The sequence below is a fragment of the Rhinichthys klamathensis genome, unplaced genomic scaffold (genome assembly GCF_029890125.1).
Source record: "Rhinichthys klamathensis goyatoka isolate OS25496 unplaced genomic scaffold, OSU_Roscu_1.1 h1tg000029l_1, whole genome shotgun sequence".
NCBI classification, from domain to species: Eukaryota; Metazoa; Chordata; class Actinopteri; order Cypriniformes; family Leuciscidae; genus Rhinichthys; species Rhinichthys klamathensis.
The window spans coordinates 1,604,737-1,626,054 of record NW_026606579.1 but is presented as its reverse complement, the minus strand read 5'-3'; the positions used below and the strand labels follow the sequence as shown (position 1 = coordinate 1,626,054).

Genomic DNA, 21,318 nt, shown 5'->3' with positions numbered 1-21,318 from the left:
TCTGAATGCATCCTTACAAGAGTAGAAAACGGGGATTAGTGTATAGTTTCAACTTCACGGACCGGTTATTGCATACAAAACAGGAAAATGCTAGCAAGCTCTATTTAGATTGTCCACCTGTTTTCACCTGTACAGGTTTTTAATCAGTCTGCCAGGAAACCAAATGATGTTTAAAAGGTACTAAGTTGATTTTATTAACTAGTACTAATCATTCAATGTTAAAAGTTAAACATGATTACATGATTGTGATTTGTTTGATAAATGAATAATGGTTAAATATTAATTTCATACTGTATATTTTGTAATGCCTAAAATCACCTTTAGCATTGAACACAAATGATTTTAGTGTTTAGTTAAAAAAACAGCTGTTTTACATGCTAAGAAAGTGAAGTGGACATGAAACAGAAGTTGTGATAGTCTTTTCTTCCCTATTATCACTTATATCCAAGTGAAACAGCTTCTCAAACAAGAAAAAATGTTGGAAAAAATCAAAGAGACTTCACTGCAAGAGGAGGGGAAGTTATTTTGATTTAAAAAAATGATGATTAATCATTTATAATAAGTACTGCGATATTCCATAAAAAATAAGATTTGTCAATTTTGATTTCATGGTGACTTTGTGTGTTCCCAGGATTCTCAGCTGCCCTCACTCTCACTCTTTATTGTTCTGTCATATCTGATTCTAGTTCTCCCTGCTCTTTTATAAGACTCAAGCCAATTGCAGGAACCCCACTGTGAGCGTGACCTGATCCACGTGGAAACCCAGAGAACAAGGCAGAACATTTGACAGGCCTCCTTCTTAACATCACAGCAACGTTGCAGCAGAGTCATCTCTAGTAATGCAGCTTGCCATTACAAAGCCACTTCAGTTAACATTATACAAAAAGCAGATATAGACTATAGTTTTGAATTGAATAATGCTTGCACTACTTAAAGTGGCATTAGTGGCCACTTAGTGGTGACAAACATGAAGCCAAAATTGGTCAGTGTTTCTAGTAATGCATCTGACTACTTGGTGATTATTAGAAGTGCCACAACAGTCAAAACAAAAATGATTTTAGCAAGGTATGCCACAAAGCCATTTATGACCTTTTGAAACTTCATTGATTTATGCAAAATGTGTAGTGCTCGAAGCCAAATGGCTAAGTGGCTGTTGTGTGGGCTTAAGTGCCAGGCATGGTTTTGTGGTCATCAGTTGCCATAGTTCTCATTTTCTTCAGTGTGTTCGTCGTCCACCACACCCTCCCACAAGGATACGCTGCCGGAGTGTAGCAGCGTTCTGCAACATTTTGTAAACGTTCTCTTGTATAACAAGCATGCTAGCTTTAGTCAGAACACGAGCTGACCTGCTGAGCGAGAGGGATGTCAGCATGACCCCAGATATCTGAAAGCTCAGTCATTACACCAGTGCTAAATGCCAGCTGGTCGACACATCATAGCACTTACCACCCCTCAACCACTGTAGCTCCTGCCATAAACTACCCAAGACTGCAAACAATTCTATTCATAATCATATCTGGACAGATTTCTTTACTCGTCCTCATAATCTAAAATATATATAATCTAATAGCTAATCAAATAACTGCGATCTGGTTTGATGTTATCTAATGCTATGACAGCTATACATTTCGAAATGTGGCTTAAGTCTCCAAATACTTTTTGAAGCTACTAGATATGAATTTCCTCAGTATTCCAGTAAGAAAACACTCTTAATTTCTAACTGGAGGGCCATGTTAACAGAACCGATGAAGAATAGTCTAATAATTGTAATGGACGGTTAATAATTAATGATAGAGGGAGTTATAAAGTTCTTTAGTTAATGAGTATGAAATCTCCAACGAATGTCAGCTAAAGATTCATTTTAAACTGATTTTATATGTGAAAGTTTGTTTTCTGATAAATGTTCTAATGACACCCAGCCCATCTTGCCTCAGTCCTTTCTTTTTCATTAAGCTTCTCTTTCCACATCACCTCTTTCTCCCTCCAATTCTCTCTCTCTCTCTGGCCATGTTTCATGAGAGACCTACTTCGAAGAAGTTCCATTACAGGTTCTGCCCTCAGAAGGGATCTAAATAAAGTAACTTTTAATGCAAGTGTCTTGTATGTGCCTTTTGTGCACTTGGGGCAGCAGTGGGTGGTTGTCCTTGAGTTGTGCTGGTCTTGGACTGAAGTGAGGTCAAATATAAAGCACTCTTTTACCACTCTCGTACACTCCCTCTCTCGCAATCTCAGTGTAACCAATTCTGTCTGTATAATACTTGTATACAGGCAGTTGTTTGACTCCGTAATCCTAAATTTGAACAATATTAAGAGTTATTAATGAACGATATACAGAGAATATGTGCATTGGCGTTGCAACTGCTATGCTCAAACCGCCGACAACATCAAGGTTGATTCATCCCCACAATATCTCAGCATGCTCTCTTTGTGATTTCTCTGGGGTACCTTAGGCTGGTCCGCTCTCTCTCTCATAAAGAGGTGTAAGTGTGCTGGGACAGGCTATAACGCTGACTGATTTCCTTCTTTGTCTCTTTTGTTCACGTTCATCAGATAAAGCTTCTATCTCTCTACCGTGCCATGAAATATGAGACACGAAGAGGATAACCCGAGATGCATGACTCTTTCACTCATACATGCATAAGCTCTGTTCCAAAACCCAGTGAGATGCCTACTCAGACAACATATTAAGGCATCATAGGCATGAAAACTGAACCAAAAGAAAGGCAGCAGTGCTATGCTTCCTTCTAAAGGCCAATTCGCACTGCGCCGACAGACACCCACTAACGGCAACAGGCACTTTGTCAGGTCTTATCGGATCAGTGTTTTACCTGTTGGTGTTGGTCTGTGCTTGTTTTCGCCAATTGAACAGGTCGTGGAATGTCTACAAATGTCTACTGTCTTTTTGGCTTGCCATTATTTTGACCATGCCTTTAGATGCCTATATAGACAGCTCACTAGGTTTAAGAACACAGTTATACTTTTGCAGAAGTGCAGAGCAACTGATCTCTATCACAGCCTGAATGGGGGTCTTTTCCTGTTAGTGGCTGTTACTGTAATGTAGCCCCCTTTCCCGTAACACGATCTGTAATTGAGGTATTTGCATAATGGCCTGCGGTTGTTGTACAAGAGTGCTCATCATGTCTGTTTAATTGAAAGCTCTTTGTTGTAGTTTATGGAACAGAACGTTAAAGCGCAGTCCCTCCTTTGATGCGCAAACTCTCATGTGGAATCATTTCTGTAAATCAAGAGTGTGTCAGTGGACCATATGTGTGTTTACATGATCAGTTGAAATTTACTGCGCAGTTGTTAGCTTAAAAAGCTGTTTCTACCTGATTTGACCTTAAACATTTATTTAATTAGTGTAACCTTATGTAATGAGTTTGCAGCTGTCATACTGTTTTTGATCTTAAAACAGTTTTTTTTTTTTTTTTTTTTTTTTTTTACAGATTTTATGTAACCACATAAAGCACATTTTTGGAAAATTTGCTTGTCACAAATGGTAAAATACATTTTTCTTTTCTTTTTTTGTTATGTTTGCCTCATACATGTTCTGTTCTTTGCAAAGGCTCTTCCATTAATGGAAGCAGGTCCCTTTAATAAAGAGGAAACGTAAGCCAGCCAAAGTTCACTTACTCAAAGCCTGCGCCTTCAATGGCCCTGGATATGTGTGATTATTTAAATGAGTTTGTAATTCACTGACAAAGCCCTGATAATACTGACTAGTATAATCCTGTGCATGCTCTGCAGTCTGCAGATGCTTTATTGCTCCTGTTAACATATGTCTGGCCTTTCTTGTTGCATGTGTACAAAAATGGATAATATTTTGTATGTCTCAGCCTAAAAGAATGAAAATACTGTCATCATTTCCTCACATTCATGTTGTTCCAAACCTGTATGATTTTCTTTCATCCGTGGAACACAAAAGGAGATGTTTTGAAGAAAGTTCATGCTGCTCTTTTCCATACAACAAAAGCATAAGTTACCCAGTGTATTACCAAAAATATTTTAAAACTATACGATACCTTTGTACTCAGAATTTAAGACATTATCCACTGAAAAGGTAATTCAAATTCAAGACACACCGCATACATAGCATAGCAACTACTGCTGTTTGGTGTCAGTGATTGCAAATTTGGTACAATGCAAGTTTTAATGTGAAAACTCACATTAAATGGCTTCACAAGACTTATGGTCCTTTATGGTGCTTTTTTCCCTTGACAACATCTGGTCACTATAATATTAATTGTATGGAAGGATGCAATATGGAGAAAAAAAACAGTTCTTCAAAATGTATTTGTATGGTTTTGGAATAATGCAAGGGTGAGTAAACACTTTTTATTCTTGGACTAACTGTCCCGTTAAACAAGTCATATAGTATTGAATCTGAGTGAGTTTGTGTTACATTCTCACTGGTTTTCTGCACTATGGGACGATAGCATTGGGTCCAGCTTGAGAGGCCTGTGTGTGTGTGTGTGTGTGTGTGTGATTCCTGATGTGCATCACTTCCTCCCCCGTATTTCCTAGTATCAGATCAGTATTATCAGATCAGTGGAAACAATAGAACAGAACAGGATAATGTGTGTGTGTGTGTCTCTCTAGTTGTATGTGCTTAAGGGATTGTCTGCTCCCTTGACACAGACAAAGCAAATTTATCTGAAGGAATCAGGTAAGAGGTTGCGATAGCTGAATCCTCTCTAGTTTGTTAGCAGCAGAAACAGGAGGCTAGATGGTACGCATCTCCTGCTCAAAGCAATAGAAACGCTCAGATCCGACTCTGCCTGTGATGTGATTTGATCACATCTTAATAGAGTTACCATGGAGCTTCATCTGTGTTCCCCCACAGTGCCCTTGCTCGGTCTTGCTGTTTGCAGGTGCAGCTACAGAGAGAAAATGCAGGCTTCCTGTGGTTTGTACTGTGTGCACTGTTACTCCATTTACAGTGCAAAAACATACAAATAAACGTACACGCACACACACAATCCGCCAAATTAATGTTTGATAATAGAGGCTTTTAGGAAGGGGGTGAGATCTCAGCTGTGTTATTCTATGAGAAAAGTGTGTGTTTTGAGGGCACAGGATGCTGGGCTTCTTCAGATAAGCGTATTAGTGTTGATTCATCCAATGTGGTGACCCAAAACTGACCCTTTTTATTCATCACAGATGTTTGTGGCCATGCACACGGGTAACATTCTGTCATCTTTCACATCTTTCAAAGAGAATCAAAAGAAATTGTGCGTGGGCTTTTAATCTTGGGATTAAGTCAACTTAATAGACAAGCATGGTTTTAAATTTTCGGAAGAAAACGTGTTTAAAAGTCTTATGATGCTGAAGTGTTGTGGCTGGTTGCCATGTTTTTGCCATAGGGTTGCCAAGGTGTCGTGAGTGGAATACTACATCTGAAACATAGGAGGCTGGTATGAGCAGCTTTATTCTGTGTTGTCGTCTCCGCCGATTTCGAAACATGTCTCCATTATATTGTCATTTTCTGCTCATCTGGCACTTTCCAACAACACAACCTTGTTTCTGCAGCAGCTTTCAGCATGTTTCTTATAACAACGACTGACATTTACGTTTTACGTGGTGTGAGAAAGTCACATAAACCACATAAAATCCGATCAGTCAGACTGAAACGGATTTCCAAAAATGCAATTTGAATATGTAGCTCGAAACGGATTTTTTGCCGTTCACACTTGTTAAATCTGATCGGATTTCAATCGGATATGCACAAAAATCGGATTTGGACTGACAGTCTGAATGTAGCCTTAGAGAACGAGCAAGAGGCAGTAGGAAAGAGAAAAGGAGGATTTTGCAGTGAGGAAATGGAGGGAGCGCACAGTCAGAATGAGAAGATAATAATACGTGTAATTACCCATAGTCCTTTGGGCCTGCCCTGGATAATATCTCAGAAAGAGTACGAGCAATGCCAGAGAGTGAGTGTTCTTTTACTGTGCTATTTTGTGCAGATCTAGCTCCGTCCCTCATCCCCCATGTGCCCTGAGTGTCCTTGTGTCTTCCTGGCTCTCACAGATCTGTCTGTTTCACGTCTGTCTCTTCTGTAGACTTGCTGTCAATAGGCTGATCATCACTGATTCATGCTAACGCTGAATTGATGCTCCAAAGCCACTGTAGTTAAGGGAATATGACACCTTGGCTTTAGTAATTACCCATGATCCTCTTGCCTTACAAAAAAAAAAAAACGTGCAATTACCACAGGTGGGCATTGAGTGCGAATGTGTTTGATCAGATTTCAGTGATTTTAGAACAATCCTCCAAATATTCATCTTGCCGTGTGTGTGTTAGTGCAGCTCTATGACTATGACTCAGGGCTTTTTACTGAAATTACAGGCTTCTGCAGCCCACTGGTCGTCAAATGAGTCACGACCTTAGGGAGACGTAGACACATAAACACACACACATCTCTGATCACACCTCGTCAATCGCACCCACACACTTGAATTTGTGCCAACGGCCATAGATGAGTGTCAGCATGAATCACACACCATTATAAACTTTTTCACTGTTAGTGTGTCACAGAACAATAGAACTTATTTGAAGCATGGAGCTGATCAATATGCATGCACACACAAAAACTCATTTCTGATACCCAGGGCCAGATTTACTAAGCAGGGCAAATTAGCGCAAGAGCGCAATCAGTAATTTGACTAGCGCAAACCTTGGTAAACCACCTTGCATGATTCTCCTCTTTCGTCTGAAAAGGAAAGGTCAGCCGCAAAAATAACCCTGTCCACGCTTTTTCAGCGCTTATTTTATTCATAGGTATATGTATTTACAGGTTTAATCTATCTGTCAATAATGTTACTCCAGCAAAAGTCATTCTTATGGGTCAGATCGAGCAGAAGTAAATCCTTAGATGCTTACCACTTTTTTCATTTCAGTTAGTATGCTGCCTAAGAAGGGAGGCAGCTAGGTAGTAGACACAGCATGGCAGCGCACTAGGTTTTGGATCAGAGCTCCAGTCTCATATTTCAATGCACTCACTGTGATTAAATCAAGAAATGATATGCCATAGTTTCTCAGGGAGCATGAAATACAGTATGCAGAAAGGCTTTCCCATTAAATACTGTATGGCTCTTTCTCTTTATCTATGAACAGATGGATGTCAAATCCCCTGCCATTACCAAAGGAAGGGCGATACATTATTTCGGACAGTTAGATCAATAAAGCATCTCACTGCTACAGCTGCAAGGTTTCCTAGCAACAACCGTGAAGGGTACTTTGATCCGATCCGCACATTCCAAATGTTTTTGAAATATTTTCAAAACATTCCAAAAACATGTTTTCAGTAGATATCAGAACATCTAATTAATGTCTATGCATTCACAAATGTCAAAATTTGACGGATCAGTGGTTGGATTGTTGTACATGTACACCGAAGCTGTTGACGCTTTCACCAGATCATATATTTTTGCAGAGCTGACTATTGATCGCTGCAGGCAAAGAAACCAATTGCAACGATTAATTGTCGGAAGTTAATAAATAATGGGTTCTGTGTTAGCTTCAGGGTTTGGTTGATACATCGTTGTGGTAAACAACTTAAATGGTTTCAAGCTAAGACATAGCTTCTGTACCCTCAAAACTCAACATATTCCTGCAGATTATGTTGTTTTAAATCATATCTTCCCTGGATTTATTTGTTTTATTCAGCATCTAGGCTGGGAATTCAGCTCCACACAGTACGTGTAATAGCTTTTACTACATATTCCGACCCAGACTGTGATTGCTGCTGTGGCAACAGCACTATTAAATTCATGATGGGTGTGTGCATATGTATCTTTGAGATGATCTAATCTTCTAGTGTGAGTGTGTGTGCTTGTGCATTGACTAAATCTTCACAGCTCCTGCGTCAGCATAACCTTCTGCGCAGAAGGACTTTGATTAAACTATATATTTTTTACTACCTGTCATGTGATCACATGATCTCAACCGCAGCTACATCTCATCTTCTATGTAGGAACTTAAGTGCATGCACTCCTGGGGGGAATACATTCACTAATCCACATGATCTTCTGTCTGGACCCTAATTAGGATAATTAACCTTGTCACCTGATACTGTCTAGGAACATATTTTTAGTATACTTTTATACTAATATTACCTTCTTCAAAAATCATCCAAATTAGGCTAATAGCATTTAAAATGCTATTATTGGTGCTTATTAATATATTGTAGCCCATATTCATAGTGCATACTACCTTCCTGCTCCTATCTACTTAACCAGAAAAACTCCCAGTAAATTGTTTCTGTCAGGTTCAGCTGCTGATCGGTTAATCTGAGTGGGGCTCAAATAGAAAAGAGGAAGTAGTTTGGCTCTGTGTCGAGATTATCTCAGCAAGTGCACCTAATCTAGCAGGGATGTAACTTTTATTTTTAACATGAGAAGCGGAGCATTATCTTTCTGTCTGTGTGTGCGAGACTTTGAAACCACATCCAAACCGACCCTTGGGCTTATAGTTTGACGCACACCCACACATACACACGCTCGGGGAGAGAGAGACGCTTACTGTAGTCACATTTGTGAGTATTTTCAGGGCGATGTGTAGCTGTTGGTTCTATGGTGCCTGTGTATCGAAGAGGCAATAAAACATTTAAAGGATGCTGAGCACAAACAACCTCTCCTTAATGCAAAGTTGTGTGTTTGCACCTGTGTTTTAATAGGAAATCGGACAGCTCTGACAAGAGATTGAGACGTAGGCAATCAATCGCACTGGATTTCTGCTCTTGCTTTAATTTCCTTTGGCAGAGGGAGAGTTTCTTCAACATCAAAAAGAATGCCCATCCGTTTGGGAAAAAACGCTTACAAATACTTAAAAATAATTGCAGAAAATAATTGAAACGAGCCATTGTGTCTCCAATAGTGATTTGCAAAGCGGTTTTGAATTTGCAAAATAATGCAGTCCTTAGAGAATGAGGACTGTTTTTATACCCTCCGATTCTCATTGTTAAGGCTTTTTATGCTCACTTGAGTAGTTGCTAGTTGATTACATCATCAGTCTCGCCATGTACCCTCCTTTAGACTGCTGTAACAAAGCGGATTTGGAGTGAAGGGTCAGATAAAGGGAAGTGTCCAAGATGCATGCATGAATAACCAAATTCATGATGAACTGCAACATTTATTGACATCAGGTTAATGAGTGACAGGGAAAGTGCTGAAAAGGAAATGTTTCAGAAAGGAGCACAGTATTATTCACCTATATCTTAAATCCAGATTTAACTGCATGTAGCAATTATAGTACTCGAAATGGCACTTGTTAGCACATTTACACGTTGAATACTTTGGGGAAGCATTTGTGATCAAAGATTAGAAAAGATTTCAATTTTGAATAAATGTTTAAAATACTCAATTAAAGTGTAAGTTCGCCCATTTTCCAACCCGCTTTTGTATTGTTAAAATGTCAGTAGTATACGTAATGTAGTATACTGTCTCAGTGTTACTTGGACAGAGAAATTCCTGTTTATTTGTCACCAAAAGTCCACCCGATGACACAAAACACAACATTCTTTGATAAACATAGTTCAAAAGAACAGCATTTATTTGAAATAGAAATTAATTTCTCCCTAAAACGTCTTACTGATACCAAACTTTTGACTGTAGAGATTTGGAGGAGGACCACGTTGTCTGAGGAGGGCTGATATAATTTCAGTGAAAGCCAATACAGATGGTTCCCTTTTTCCATTATACGCCTCTCGTCTGAGCTTTTCTCTTAAGCTTGGTGTTTAAACATGATTTCATTATTTTTTTCAGATGCATTGTGTGATTAACATTCATTGAGGCCATGTTAATCGTAACTCAAATCCTGTCCTCTTTAAACCAGCTCTCATTGTCTGCCTATTTCTCTCTCCAGTTTAGACAGTAATAAGTGGATGCTATGTATATAATTTGTGAAGAGTTCCCTAGAGAACGCAGCGGCACAGAAGCCCCTCCAGTGAGGTTGTGTGTGTGTTTGTGTGCACATGAGTCATTGACTGACAATCACCGCTGCTCTGTTCCCTCCCGTATGAGCACTTGTCGATGCATATTGACATATAGTTTTCTCAGCAGTGGTCTAGCTCAGACACACACACACACACACACACACACACACACACACACACACACACACACACACGCACACACACACACACACCCACAAATAGCATTAGGAAACTCCAATGCATTATTTTCACGCAAATCACAGAGGCAGCGGAGCCTTGCTGACAAAATTCCAGTCATTCGGCACAAGGGGGAAAAAACTCAGCGATGCCTCGCGGGCCGCTGCCCTCGCTTTGGAAGCACAAATTGAAGCACATTTACAAACACGATCTCTCCCTGGAACTCATTTTTCTTCTTGGTTGTTTGCTGCCCTCTCCCTCACATAGATGTTACATCACAAGCACAGCTGGGGCTCCAATCTCCAGCTGCACTTGTGGAAACAGAAATGATATGCCCGGTGTTTTATATGTGTGTGTGTTTGCTTGTGGTCTTGCCGGTTTAGCTGGATCTAGTTTGATTACGATTCCGCGAGTCTGTCGCAACATGCCTGCCATGCGCACACACACTAAAAAACACACGCTTGATTACATCTGACAGGTAGAGGCTCTCACATATCATATAAATCTACCACACGTCACTCTCTCACCTGTGGCCTGAAATTAATGCCATTTATGGAGTGCATGTGTGGGTGTGTGTGTGTTGCTGCAGTGGCAATGCGTGTTGGCGGCTTCATTCACATTTTCTCTTCAGTGTTCATTCATCATGATTTTGTCTCCTGCTACGTGCCGTGCTCCCTGTCGTCGCACCCCTCCCTTCCTCCCGGGCTTCCTGTCTCCATCTCTCTTTCCATTTTCATTAAAGATGAGATGTGTCATTTTCATGACCGTTTCATTAATGTTGCTTTGCATAGGCACTGCATCACAATTACTATTGCGTTAGGAGTTTGAGTACACTCATAATTGGTGGTTGATGCCAATATTTAGAGAACAAGGTGTGTGATAGACATTATAATGCAGTTGACTTCCATAGTATCCGTTACACACACACCCCAAACCTCACTCCCATCCGGGTCACGGCACCAAATGTAACCGGTCCTAATCGACACACTCCGAGCAGGATTCGCAACGGTATCTCCGGCATGGAAGGTGGGCACGCTAACAAGGATGCTAAAGAGAGCAGTCTCTAACGTCAGTCGCTAGCGCACCTCTCGAGACTAGAAGAGTGAGTTTTACAATCACAGCACTTACTAGCTTGCCTCCGTTACACATGCAAATGCTGAATTTAAATGAACGTATTTTATCCAATATTTAATCTAAATTCACTTAACTTGATGCTGGTAATCACAAAATATTGACCACTATTGGCAAGAATCAAACTAGGCCTGACCAGAACCATATGTAGAGACAAGAATATCATAAAGACTAAAGATTTTTAACTGCCTAGCAACCACCTGGAACAGCCTACCAACACCCTAGCAACCACCCAGAACACCTTTGCATTGTGTTGCCAAATGTTCACCCATTTATTTAATTAACAGTATAATTCTACAGCATGGTGTCCTTATCATTTTTTGTCTCTGTTAATTGCTCTCTTTTGCCTTGTTCTACCTCTTTCCTTGCTGTGTGACTGGCAGCACAGTGGTGTCTGTTGCCGGGGAGCTTAGAGGAATTCATTTTGGCTCCGGTGTTGCATGCTTGTTACCAATCCAGCCTGTATTCATCTTATGATTCATGTTCATGTTGCATTGAACAGAGCTGAGAAAATATGACTTAATCAGGGAAAAATTAAGTCTGCAGGGTGTGTGTATGTTGTGGATGGTGGTGGCGAAGACTTGGCTATTTCTATACACATTTCTGTATATTTTAATCCTGTCTGTGAATATTCTTTCTTCAAACACACACAAGGAAGGAAACGATCTATCTATCTATCTATCTATCTATCTATCTATCTATCTATCTATCTATCTATCTATCTATCTATCTATCTATCTATCTATCTATCTATCTATCTATCTATCTATCTATCTATCTATCTATCACTTGTCTATCTATCTATCACTTGTCTATCTATCTATCACTTGTCTATCTATCTATCACTTGTCTATCTATCTATCACTTGTCTATCTATATATCACTTGTCTATCTATCTATCACTTGTCTATCTATCTATCACTTGTCTATCTATCTATCACTTGTCTATATCTATCTATCACTTGTCTTTCTATCTATCTGTCTATCTATCTATCTATCTATCTATCTATCTATCTATCTATCTATCTATCTATCTATCTATCTATCTATCTATCTATCTATCTATCTATCTATCTATCTATCTATCTATCTATCAATCACTTGTCTATCTATCTATCTATCACTTGTCTATCTATCTATCTATCTATCTATCTATCTATCTATCTATCTATCTATCTATCTATCTATCTATCTATCTATCTATCTATCTATCTATCTATCTATCTATCTATCTATCTATCTATCTATCTATCTATCTATCTATCTATCTATCGTCTATCTATCTATATATCACTTGTCTATCTATCTATCTATCTATCTATCTATCTATCTATCTATCTATCTATCTATCTATCTATCTATCTATCTATCTATCTATCTATCTATCTATCTATCTATCTATCTATCATTTTAAATTTTGGGATGAAATAAGACCCGGACATGTTCTTGACAAACTTTGTGAGATTAACCCAAGAACCGCAAAAATAGAAGATATCACAAACAGAAAGATGGGCTTTACCTACACAGAAAAAGCTAAAAAGTGTTTTACGTGTGTGACTTGGTAACAGGAAGCATCTGTGGCCACGTGTCGAGTCAGGTGTAATTCGTGTATGCAGCAGCATAGCAACATGTGCGATTGCCTAAGCAAATATTCCCTAATTCTTCGCACAGTATTTTTAAAAGCTTTTACTGTGGAGGCAGATGGCAAATGAGATGGAGATTCTCAGGGACCTCATCAGCAAATGGGTATTCTAAAAACTCAGGCCACCCCTCTACACACACACACACACACACAAAAGCATTTATTTTTAATTGTATTAACATTTCACAATATTACTTCACAATATAGATTCACAATATTACTTCACAATATAGATTTTTGTGAAAATATAAAAAAAACTTAATTCCAAACTTTTTCCAAACATATTTCATGTACACAAATGCACACTGATACACATTAAACATTAAATATGTTAGACTTAAAGCAAAAAAACACAGTTTCACTATGAAAACATTGGGGTTCAGAAGTCGCAGACCAGAATATTATATATATATTGTTTTTTTTAAACATTTTTCTACATTTTTTAAAAACAACCCTGATGTAAATTTTTTTTGACTGTATTAATTACTTCTGTTCTACTACTGTAGAAAACAAGTAACCCCGTCTATATTTCCCACCTCTGCAATCATAAATAAAGCCGTCTCTCTCTTTTAAAGGGGTGCGTTCTCAGAGGTGGTCCTGGCGGAGGAGAGGTCCACAGGAAAGATGTTCGCTGTGAAGTGCATCCCTAAAAAAGCGCTTAAGGGGAAGGAGAACAGCATCGAGAATGAGATTGCTGTTCTACGCAAGTAAGTTCCATTTCCCGCACCACACCTGTACCCATGGCAACAGCATCACCTCTCTCTTCCACACTCATTCCCTGTTTGCCAGTTGATAGGAGCTTGTTTGTCTGAGGTTTGACCTCCAGTTACCGTGGTAACTCCAGTGCCCTCGTCCAATTACAGCAGGGAAGCTCCCGCAGATGTTCTCTCTCTCTCCATGAAACGGCGCGCGTGCGGACCGTGTCCGAGTGTAGACAGATTCTTTGACTGTGCTTGGAATGGAAATAAGATCCCCTTTAGTTTTAAAATATACAGTAGTAAATGAATGAGTGCTATCCAGATATTATTCATGGAATACATCTAATTTATAATGTAAAAATTTCAACAAATTTGATGTAAAGTTGTGGCAGTTCAATCAAACACTACCATTCAAATGTTTGGGCTCAGTACGATTGTATTTAGTAGAAGTTGTTTTTATCAACGGTGCTTTAAATTGATCAAAAGTGACAGTAAAGACATTTATAGTGTTACAAAAGATTTTTATTTGAAATAAATGCTGTTCTTTTGAACGTTATAAACGGTCTTGACTGTTGTTTTCAACATTGGTAATAATGTTTCTTGTGCATCAAATCAGCTTATTAGAATGATTTCTGAAGGATCATGTGACACTGAAGACTGAAGTAGTGATGCTGAAAATACAGCTTTGCTTTGAGTGTTAGGTGTATTAACGATTAATACTCTCATTATTTCTTAATTGTATCACTCACAAAGGTTTGTGTGAATGTGCACACTCTGTCTGAGAGAAAGCACAACAAGACAGCCTCTCAGCTTAACATGTTGTTTCGCAGGTATTTCCTCACTCTCGGTGCTAATGGAAGCAGGTGTGTTTGGTGTGTCTGACATATGGATGTGTGACGGGTGTTTCCCTCGAGACTCATCAGAAAAGGCCGCCTCTGATTCTGACATGGGCTTCTGTTGTAGCAGCGATCGTACCCTGGAGATTGGACACACAGCTTTGTCCTTCACGTCTCGGTCTCCCTCATCTCATATCATAGCTACTAAATGATTGACAGCTTGTCTGCCATCTCATGGGTGATGCCACAGGCCTGTAATTAGATCGAGCGAGCACACGCACGCACTAGCGAACGAGAGCATGTTTATTGTCTGTTTGTCTGCCTGCATATGTATGACAGAACGATATAGAGAAAGATCAGAAGATATTTCCTTCGCATCTACAAATGAGATAATGTGATGCCCTCACAGGTTATAGTTTAATCTTCACAATCCCCGCAGAGAATCGCAAACGTACACTCCCAGCATGCTGCCTTGCCTGACTAATGCAATGTTTAAATACTCAAGTCAATTCAATTCATCCTGACATGGGACTTGCTAACCCAGAGGGAAAATTGTATTGCTCAAAGGCTGCTCTTTCATAGCTTGCAAGACATAATTGAGTTCGCAAAGTTTCCAGTGATAAATGTTTTGGTCCCCACTGAAAGCGAACTGTCAATCAAGCAATATTTAAAGTTTGATATACAGTTATGTGGACCAGTGGGAGTACACTTGAGCATACTTTTAATACTTTAAAAGAATATTCTTAAGTGTATGTCTTATAGAATGCATTATAGTTTAAATTTATATTAATTGTAATTAACTGACCTTTGGAGTGCTTTTGACGCACTGAAGTAGTTTAGTCAACTCAAATATCCCAGTTGTCACTTAGTACAACCTCACATGAACACTTATTTTTTTAAGCTGAAACAACTTCTTTTTTTTTACAGTAAAAAATCTGAGAAGCGTAAGATTTCCATTTGCTCTCCAGTGAATCTCAATGCTGTCTGGGAGTAGCAATTGAGATATTAAAGACATCTCTTCTGTGATTTTTCTTTAATAAGAGACTCACTCCACATCAGATAATGTGAATCGGCTATTACTTAAAAGCACCTGGTAGCAGGTAATCCAAACATTTGCATAAAAGTGAGCGAGACTCTGCTTTCAGAGGTAAATAGCTAGTTATTCTACCTTTTTATTGCTAAATTATTTCTTTTTATCGGCACTCCGAGCGTTTTTTGTCAAATAATGAAATAGAGATTGTTTTTTGTTCCTCGTTCTGCTTTCACCCTATTCCTGAGTGCTGCTTCTTCTTGAATCAAAAGAGAAGATGGTTTCAGAGGCAGCGAATGAGTCGTGCTACAGCTTCTGCCCACTCACTGCTGAAGAAGAGAGAGAGAGAGAGAGAAACAGACAGAGGGAAGAAGCGAATACATGAAAGAGGGATATTAAACCTGTGAATGGCTTTGTAATCCTCTGCCAGACGAGTTTTCCATAATCAGTTTTGAAAAATCAATATGTCAAAGGGCGAATCGACCTCCAGGTTTTGTTTAAGAAGAAAAACCGAGGCATGTCGTTCATTGTTTATTCATTTTTTTCCAGAGCTAACGTATTAATATGCTGCATCAGAGGTGACTCCCAGTTCATTGAATCGTGAGTCAATACGGAACCAGCATCTCAATGAATCACTCTCTTTCAGATTGAGATTTGTCCATACCTCAGTAACTCTTTAATATATTAAACTACATGGTGAGGAGCATTTCTGACAAAAACAAACGCCTGAGGCATAATACTGCAGTCTTTTATTCTCTTTCCTCTGAACTGAAAACTTTTTCTGATTTATCTGGGCTCAGATAGCAGCGAGCTGCAGTGAAAGGGCCGTTTCTGAGACGATTGCCCCTTATGAGGATCAATACCCTTACCCTTTCTGAACATATGGATGAACAAAGAGAGTTAATTATAGGAAACTAAGGGGGGGGGGGGGGGGGGCAAATGTTTTATCTGCACTCGCTGATGTCCATTATCTGCGTGTGTGTGCGCGTGTGCATCTTGTTATTGTCCGCTCACTTGCGTCATTGCCCGTCCTGTTATCATGTGCCAGTTGGACTCGCTGATCAGAATTCACTTAAAATGCAACGCTAATGTGTATACACACCGCCGCCGTGACTGCGTTACCATGACGAGAGGAGAGAGAGAGATGTTAACTGCAGGGATGGAGAGAGGAAGGAGAGGAGAAGAAAAGCAAAACAAAAAATATTGCTAGTTGATGTGACAGAGATGAAAAGCTGCTTTTAAAGCAGGCACCCTAACAGCATCCATTAAAGGACAACAATTACTCTAGCTGTGCATCTAAATGCTTCATGAACTTTAGAAGCCATTTCATCTTTTGTTTTGGCATATGAAAATATACTGTACATCAAATATTTTAATTTGATTTATATATTGTATTTACCTTAAACTGAAATGCATGTAAAATATGTGTGTACTGAATGTTAATTTCAGTGACAAAAGGATACACACTAGTGTATGCAACTTCATGGCATAAAACATTGCGGTGTTTATTGTACATTTTATGGGCTTATGGAAATGCACGCCACTGAAGTATTCATATGCTTATGAGCAGATCCGGAATGTTCCACTCTCTTAAATTCACTTCCTAAACAAACCCTGAAGCAAAGCAAGCCAGATTGCAAAGACACAAAGACACACACACACACACACACACACACACACACAAATTATCCCTAAATGCATGTTTTTATGTTTTTCAAATTGCAATAAAAAAAAAAAGTTATAATTCAATACAGATTGTCTCTCTTGCAGCTGAGCATGCCTTCATTATATATATATATAGTCACAATGGTAATACTTTATAAAGCTATGACATGATAAAGCATAACGTATAAACATAAAAAAGAGATAATAAAGTTTTAGAATTTTTGTAGATTTTAATGTTGGATTTCCAATCAGATGTAAAAAATGTTGAGAATTATCAGTGGAATTTCTGTCTCACATATTAAAGGTGCTATATGGAACTTTTCTTCTAAAATGAATCCTTTTTTTATTGCCTGTGTGTGAAGGGGTTGTAATCACACATTACAATGATCCACTTGTCGGGTTTTGCTATTACCTCTGAAGGCCAATAGTCATATTTATATGTGAAGTCTCCGGGTCGGATTTACCGCGAAATCCATCGGATGTGACGTGCATGCGCGCTCCTGAGCATCTCTCCTTATATACAGTCTATGCGACCGACGGCACTGCAGCTGACGACATGAGTCTGATAACACCCAAAAACGACCTGCCTCCAGCACAACACACACTCCAACACTAACTCCACATAAATATAAAAAACAAAAAGTTTTATCTGCTGAAGCTCGTCAGGCCAAACGTGATTCTGATCGACTCAGGACGAAAACACGGATCAACATAGACAGAGCTTTTGAATTATTAGTAAACTCTAATGAAATAGCAAGGTAAACTACATGAGACATGGAATGAATACAAAAGACTGTTCCAGGATAAGAAAAGGTGCTTTAAGATACTTGTTTTATGTACTAGATCTACGTTATAGATCGTTACGCTATAACGTAATTCATCCAACTATCATATTGTTTATAATAAACATTTCCAGACACGTTCAGTACAGTAATGTTACTTCCTACTGTCTTACTGTTACACTGACATTGTTCAGTCTAGTTCACTAACCATTTTCGTTATCATTATTATACATTCACCTATGTTGACATTGCTGATTGTGAAAGATACACGAATAGTTAGTGAAATGCCGTAGGCTATGCTAGATAACATCACATGTCGGCTAAATGCAGTCAATGTCACGTTATCATGGTACGAGCATGGAGCAACGTCAAGCTGATAAAAGCCTATTATTGTAACGTTGCATGTTGTGTGATGCTTTCGCCGTTGCGTTGAAAGTCTCCGTGTGGCCTGTAGTGAATGCTCGCTCCTGAGATCGCACACGAGCACGAGCGCGAGCGCTCTTGTTGCAATCTGAAACATCACCACTAGATGCCGCTAAAAGTTCCGTAGAGCACCTTTAACTCAACATTCTATTGCATTACTTAGTAATAGTTTAATCATGTTAAATTGTCAAATTGTGCATTTCAATGAGCTTCATGTGTTTTGTTTTGCAGAATCAAGCATGAAAACATAGTGGCACTGGAAGACATCTATGAAAGCTCCAATCACCTTTACCTTATAATGCAGCTGTGAGTATGTTCGACGCATACACAATTACCCACAATGCATTTTGCTCATGTCTTTCTGTTAATTCCATGCACATTTTAACAAGCAAATACCCAAATATCCACTTATATGTATGTATGGGGTGATGGGGTGATGGGGTGATGGGGGGGGAGCTAACGTTGGTTCAGCTTTGCATTTGTAGTGGAAAGCAACCTATCCGGTTGCACGAATTTGTAATTGCTTTCGAATGCGTGCTCGCTCTGCGCTTTCACTTTCGCTCGGTTCAGCTGGGACGATAGGGAGGTATGGGGGGGGTTCAGTAACTCGTTTGGGGGGGCATGGTCTGCGAATGCCCCCCTTGGCGTCGACCCTGGGTTGGTAAGCTTTTTTATGTTGTGCTGATTAATATTTTTGTTACATTTTTGGATTCTTTGATAAAAAGAATGTGTGGGTATCTTGTCAGGGACTCTTTTGAAATAAATTAGTTCAGTGTAACAAAGAAAAGCTTCCTCCGCCTGCAAAAACAGTTGTGATATCACCATGAACATCTTGCAAGAATAGTCATTATTCACGGATAATCTTCAACTCCGCTGTAGATCACAAATCAAATATGACATATGTGGTCCATGATTTTCAGTCATTTCAGAATTGAGGATTGAGTGAACCATGACTTTAACATATTACCACCCACATCATCATCTCCTAATCAGTATTCAGCAAGCGAGTGGGGGCGTTGTTAACTCATTTCACATGCGCAGAGGTTAGCTATTATAACAGAGGTCATTTACATATTGAAGTCTTAAAAGTACAGTAGCAAAAACAGCCCGTTTGATTCTAAGGGTCAGAGAGAGGGCGCAAAGTGATCAGGTAAAACTAAATTACAAATCTAGAAACCTTGACAGACATTTATAAGAGAAATAAAAGTGCAAGAATATAAGCAGAAGACATTCAAAACACTTTTAACAGCTCGGATGCTCATCTTTATGTAACCTGTACGTCCTGATTTTGCCGAGTTAGATGCGCTCCTGGGTCAACATACTGTGGAACTACATTCCTGTCCAAAAATGTAGTCCTAACCATGTCACTACCCCTGATGGGTAGGGTTAGGTATCAGGGGTAGTGACATGGTTAGGACTATGTTATCCCTAAAATCAGAGGGAAATGATAGACTGTGAATAACACTGATGTAGAAGCAACTAACCCTGTTTGTAAGCTTTGTTGTGGCTTTTTCCTGTCCAACAAACATCATCACTGAGTAAGAGACACTCTGAGTCCAATTTAATAGTTTATAAAATATTTATTCTCTTGCAAGAGAGATCTTCGTCACCAATACACATTCGTGAGTCAGTGAGGAGAGATAAGGAGAAGCAGTGTCTGTCTTTTTTATATCTTGCGTCCTCCAAGGCCTTATTTCTGCCCTCCCCTCACAGGAGAGATATACTTTGTTTTTTCCTATTTCTCCCTGGCCCTGAGAGGTAAATGCCCCCTTAACCCTTTAGGCTATAACGTACAAACGCACTCAAGATGACCCCTTGACCACCTGCTTTTCCTTACCTCCACTGACTCCCAACCACAGTAAATTATCACCCAAAGGCCCCCTCTCACTACATTCGTGAGAACAGATGAGGCCATCATTAGGAATCACTGAAATCAGAGTAATAATAGAAGAAAATTCCATAACAGCTTAAACTTGACAAACTCTAAACTTGTCCCTCAAATCTGATTGGTTGACTGAATGTTGATCCAGGAACATGTTGCACTTGGTGAAATCATGTTCTGCATGTAATCCTCATACATTTCTGCACTCTAAAATGGTGTATTTTTAGTTTTTCCTCTTTGATTAAACAGCAGGAGACAGTTTGACCTCTTACACAAGTATTAGAGTGACTTCTGTACTGTCCTTCACTTCAGCTCACTTCAGTTTAAAGCTATAGCTCATGAATGCATGAATCTGTATAGCGATAAGAAAAGAAATGTCATGGCGTTGTGGGCCACGACCCAGATCATGGTGAACTGGACGATGAAGAATGTAGATCTGGCGAGAGAGAAGGAGAGAGGGTGGCAGTCTGGTGAGTTGGCTGAGGACTGTGGATGCTGACGTAGAAGCGTTGCGTAACGCTGATGATGGGTAGCAGAATGTCCAAGTCGTTCCAGCTCTGCAATCACACGCACCTTAATGCAAAGGGAGTGTGTTGCTTGTCTTGCATCCATTTAAAAAGAAAACCAGGCCTCTCTCACAGGTTTACACCTGGTGTTTTTTGTCCACTTTCAACCACTTCTGTCCTGATTTCTTTGAGGGGAGGGTCTATGGTTGGGTAAATGTATAGGCTTTTTCAGATCTTTCTATCTAATGGACAAAATAAGCTCATGCAATTTACAAATAAACACGCCCGGAGATGATGGAAAAGCATATGGAGAGCATCAGCTTTGCATTTCTGCAAGACGACATCGAACGCTGTGAGTGTGTGTTAGAAATCAGGAATGGTTAGAGAACATTGTGTTTGGTACGTTTTTCATCTTCAAACCAAACTTGGGTCTTTAGCCGATAAAAATCTCGCTAGTGCGCTTCCCATAATCTTTACACTTTAGGACAGTATGCCAAGAGTAGGTGGTCTTTTGTGGCTGTTTGAACACATTTGACCACATGAGTGTTTACACTACGAAAGCAATCCGGTCGAATGTGTTTTCCACTACCTCTGGAAGTAGTCGAAAGTGGACAA

General features: G+C 39.4%; 1 protein-coding gene across 1 annotated transcript in view; it reads left to right on the top strand.

Moving 5' to 3' along the window:
• The window catches only part of camk1da (calcium/calmodulin-dependent protein kinase 1Da), a 59,724-nt gene that overhangs the window by 12,141 nt on the left and 26,265 nt on the right, over positions 1-21,318 (top strand). Inside the window, exons 2-3 of the mRNA XM_056245236.1 lie at positions 13,457-13,588; positions 18,547-18,621. Coding sequence (XP_056101211.1) covers positions 13,457-13,588; positions 18,547-18,621 — 207 coding nt within the window. The remainder of the gene's footprint in view (positions 1-13,456; positions 13,589-18,546; positions 18,622-21,318) is intronic.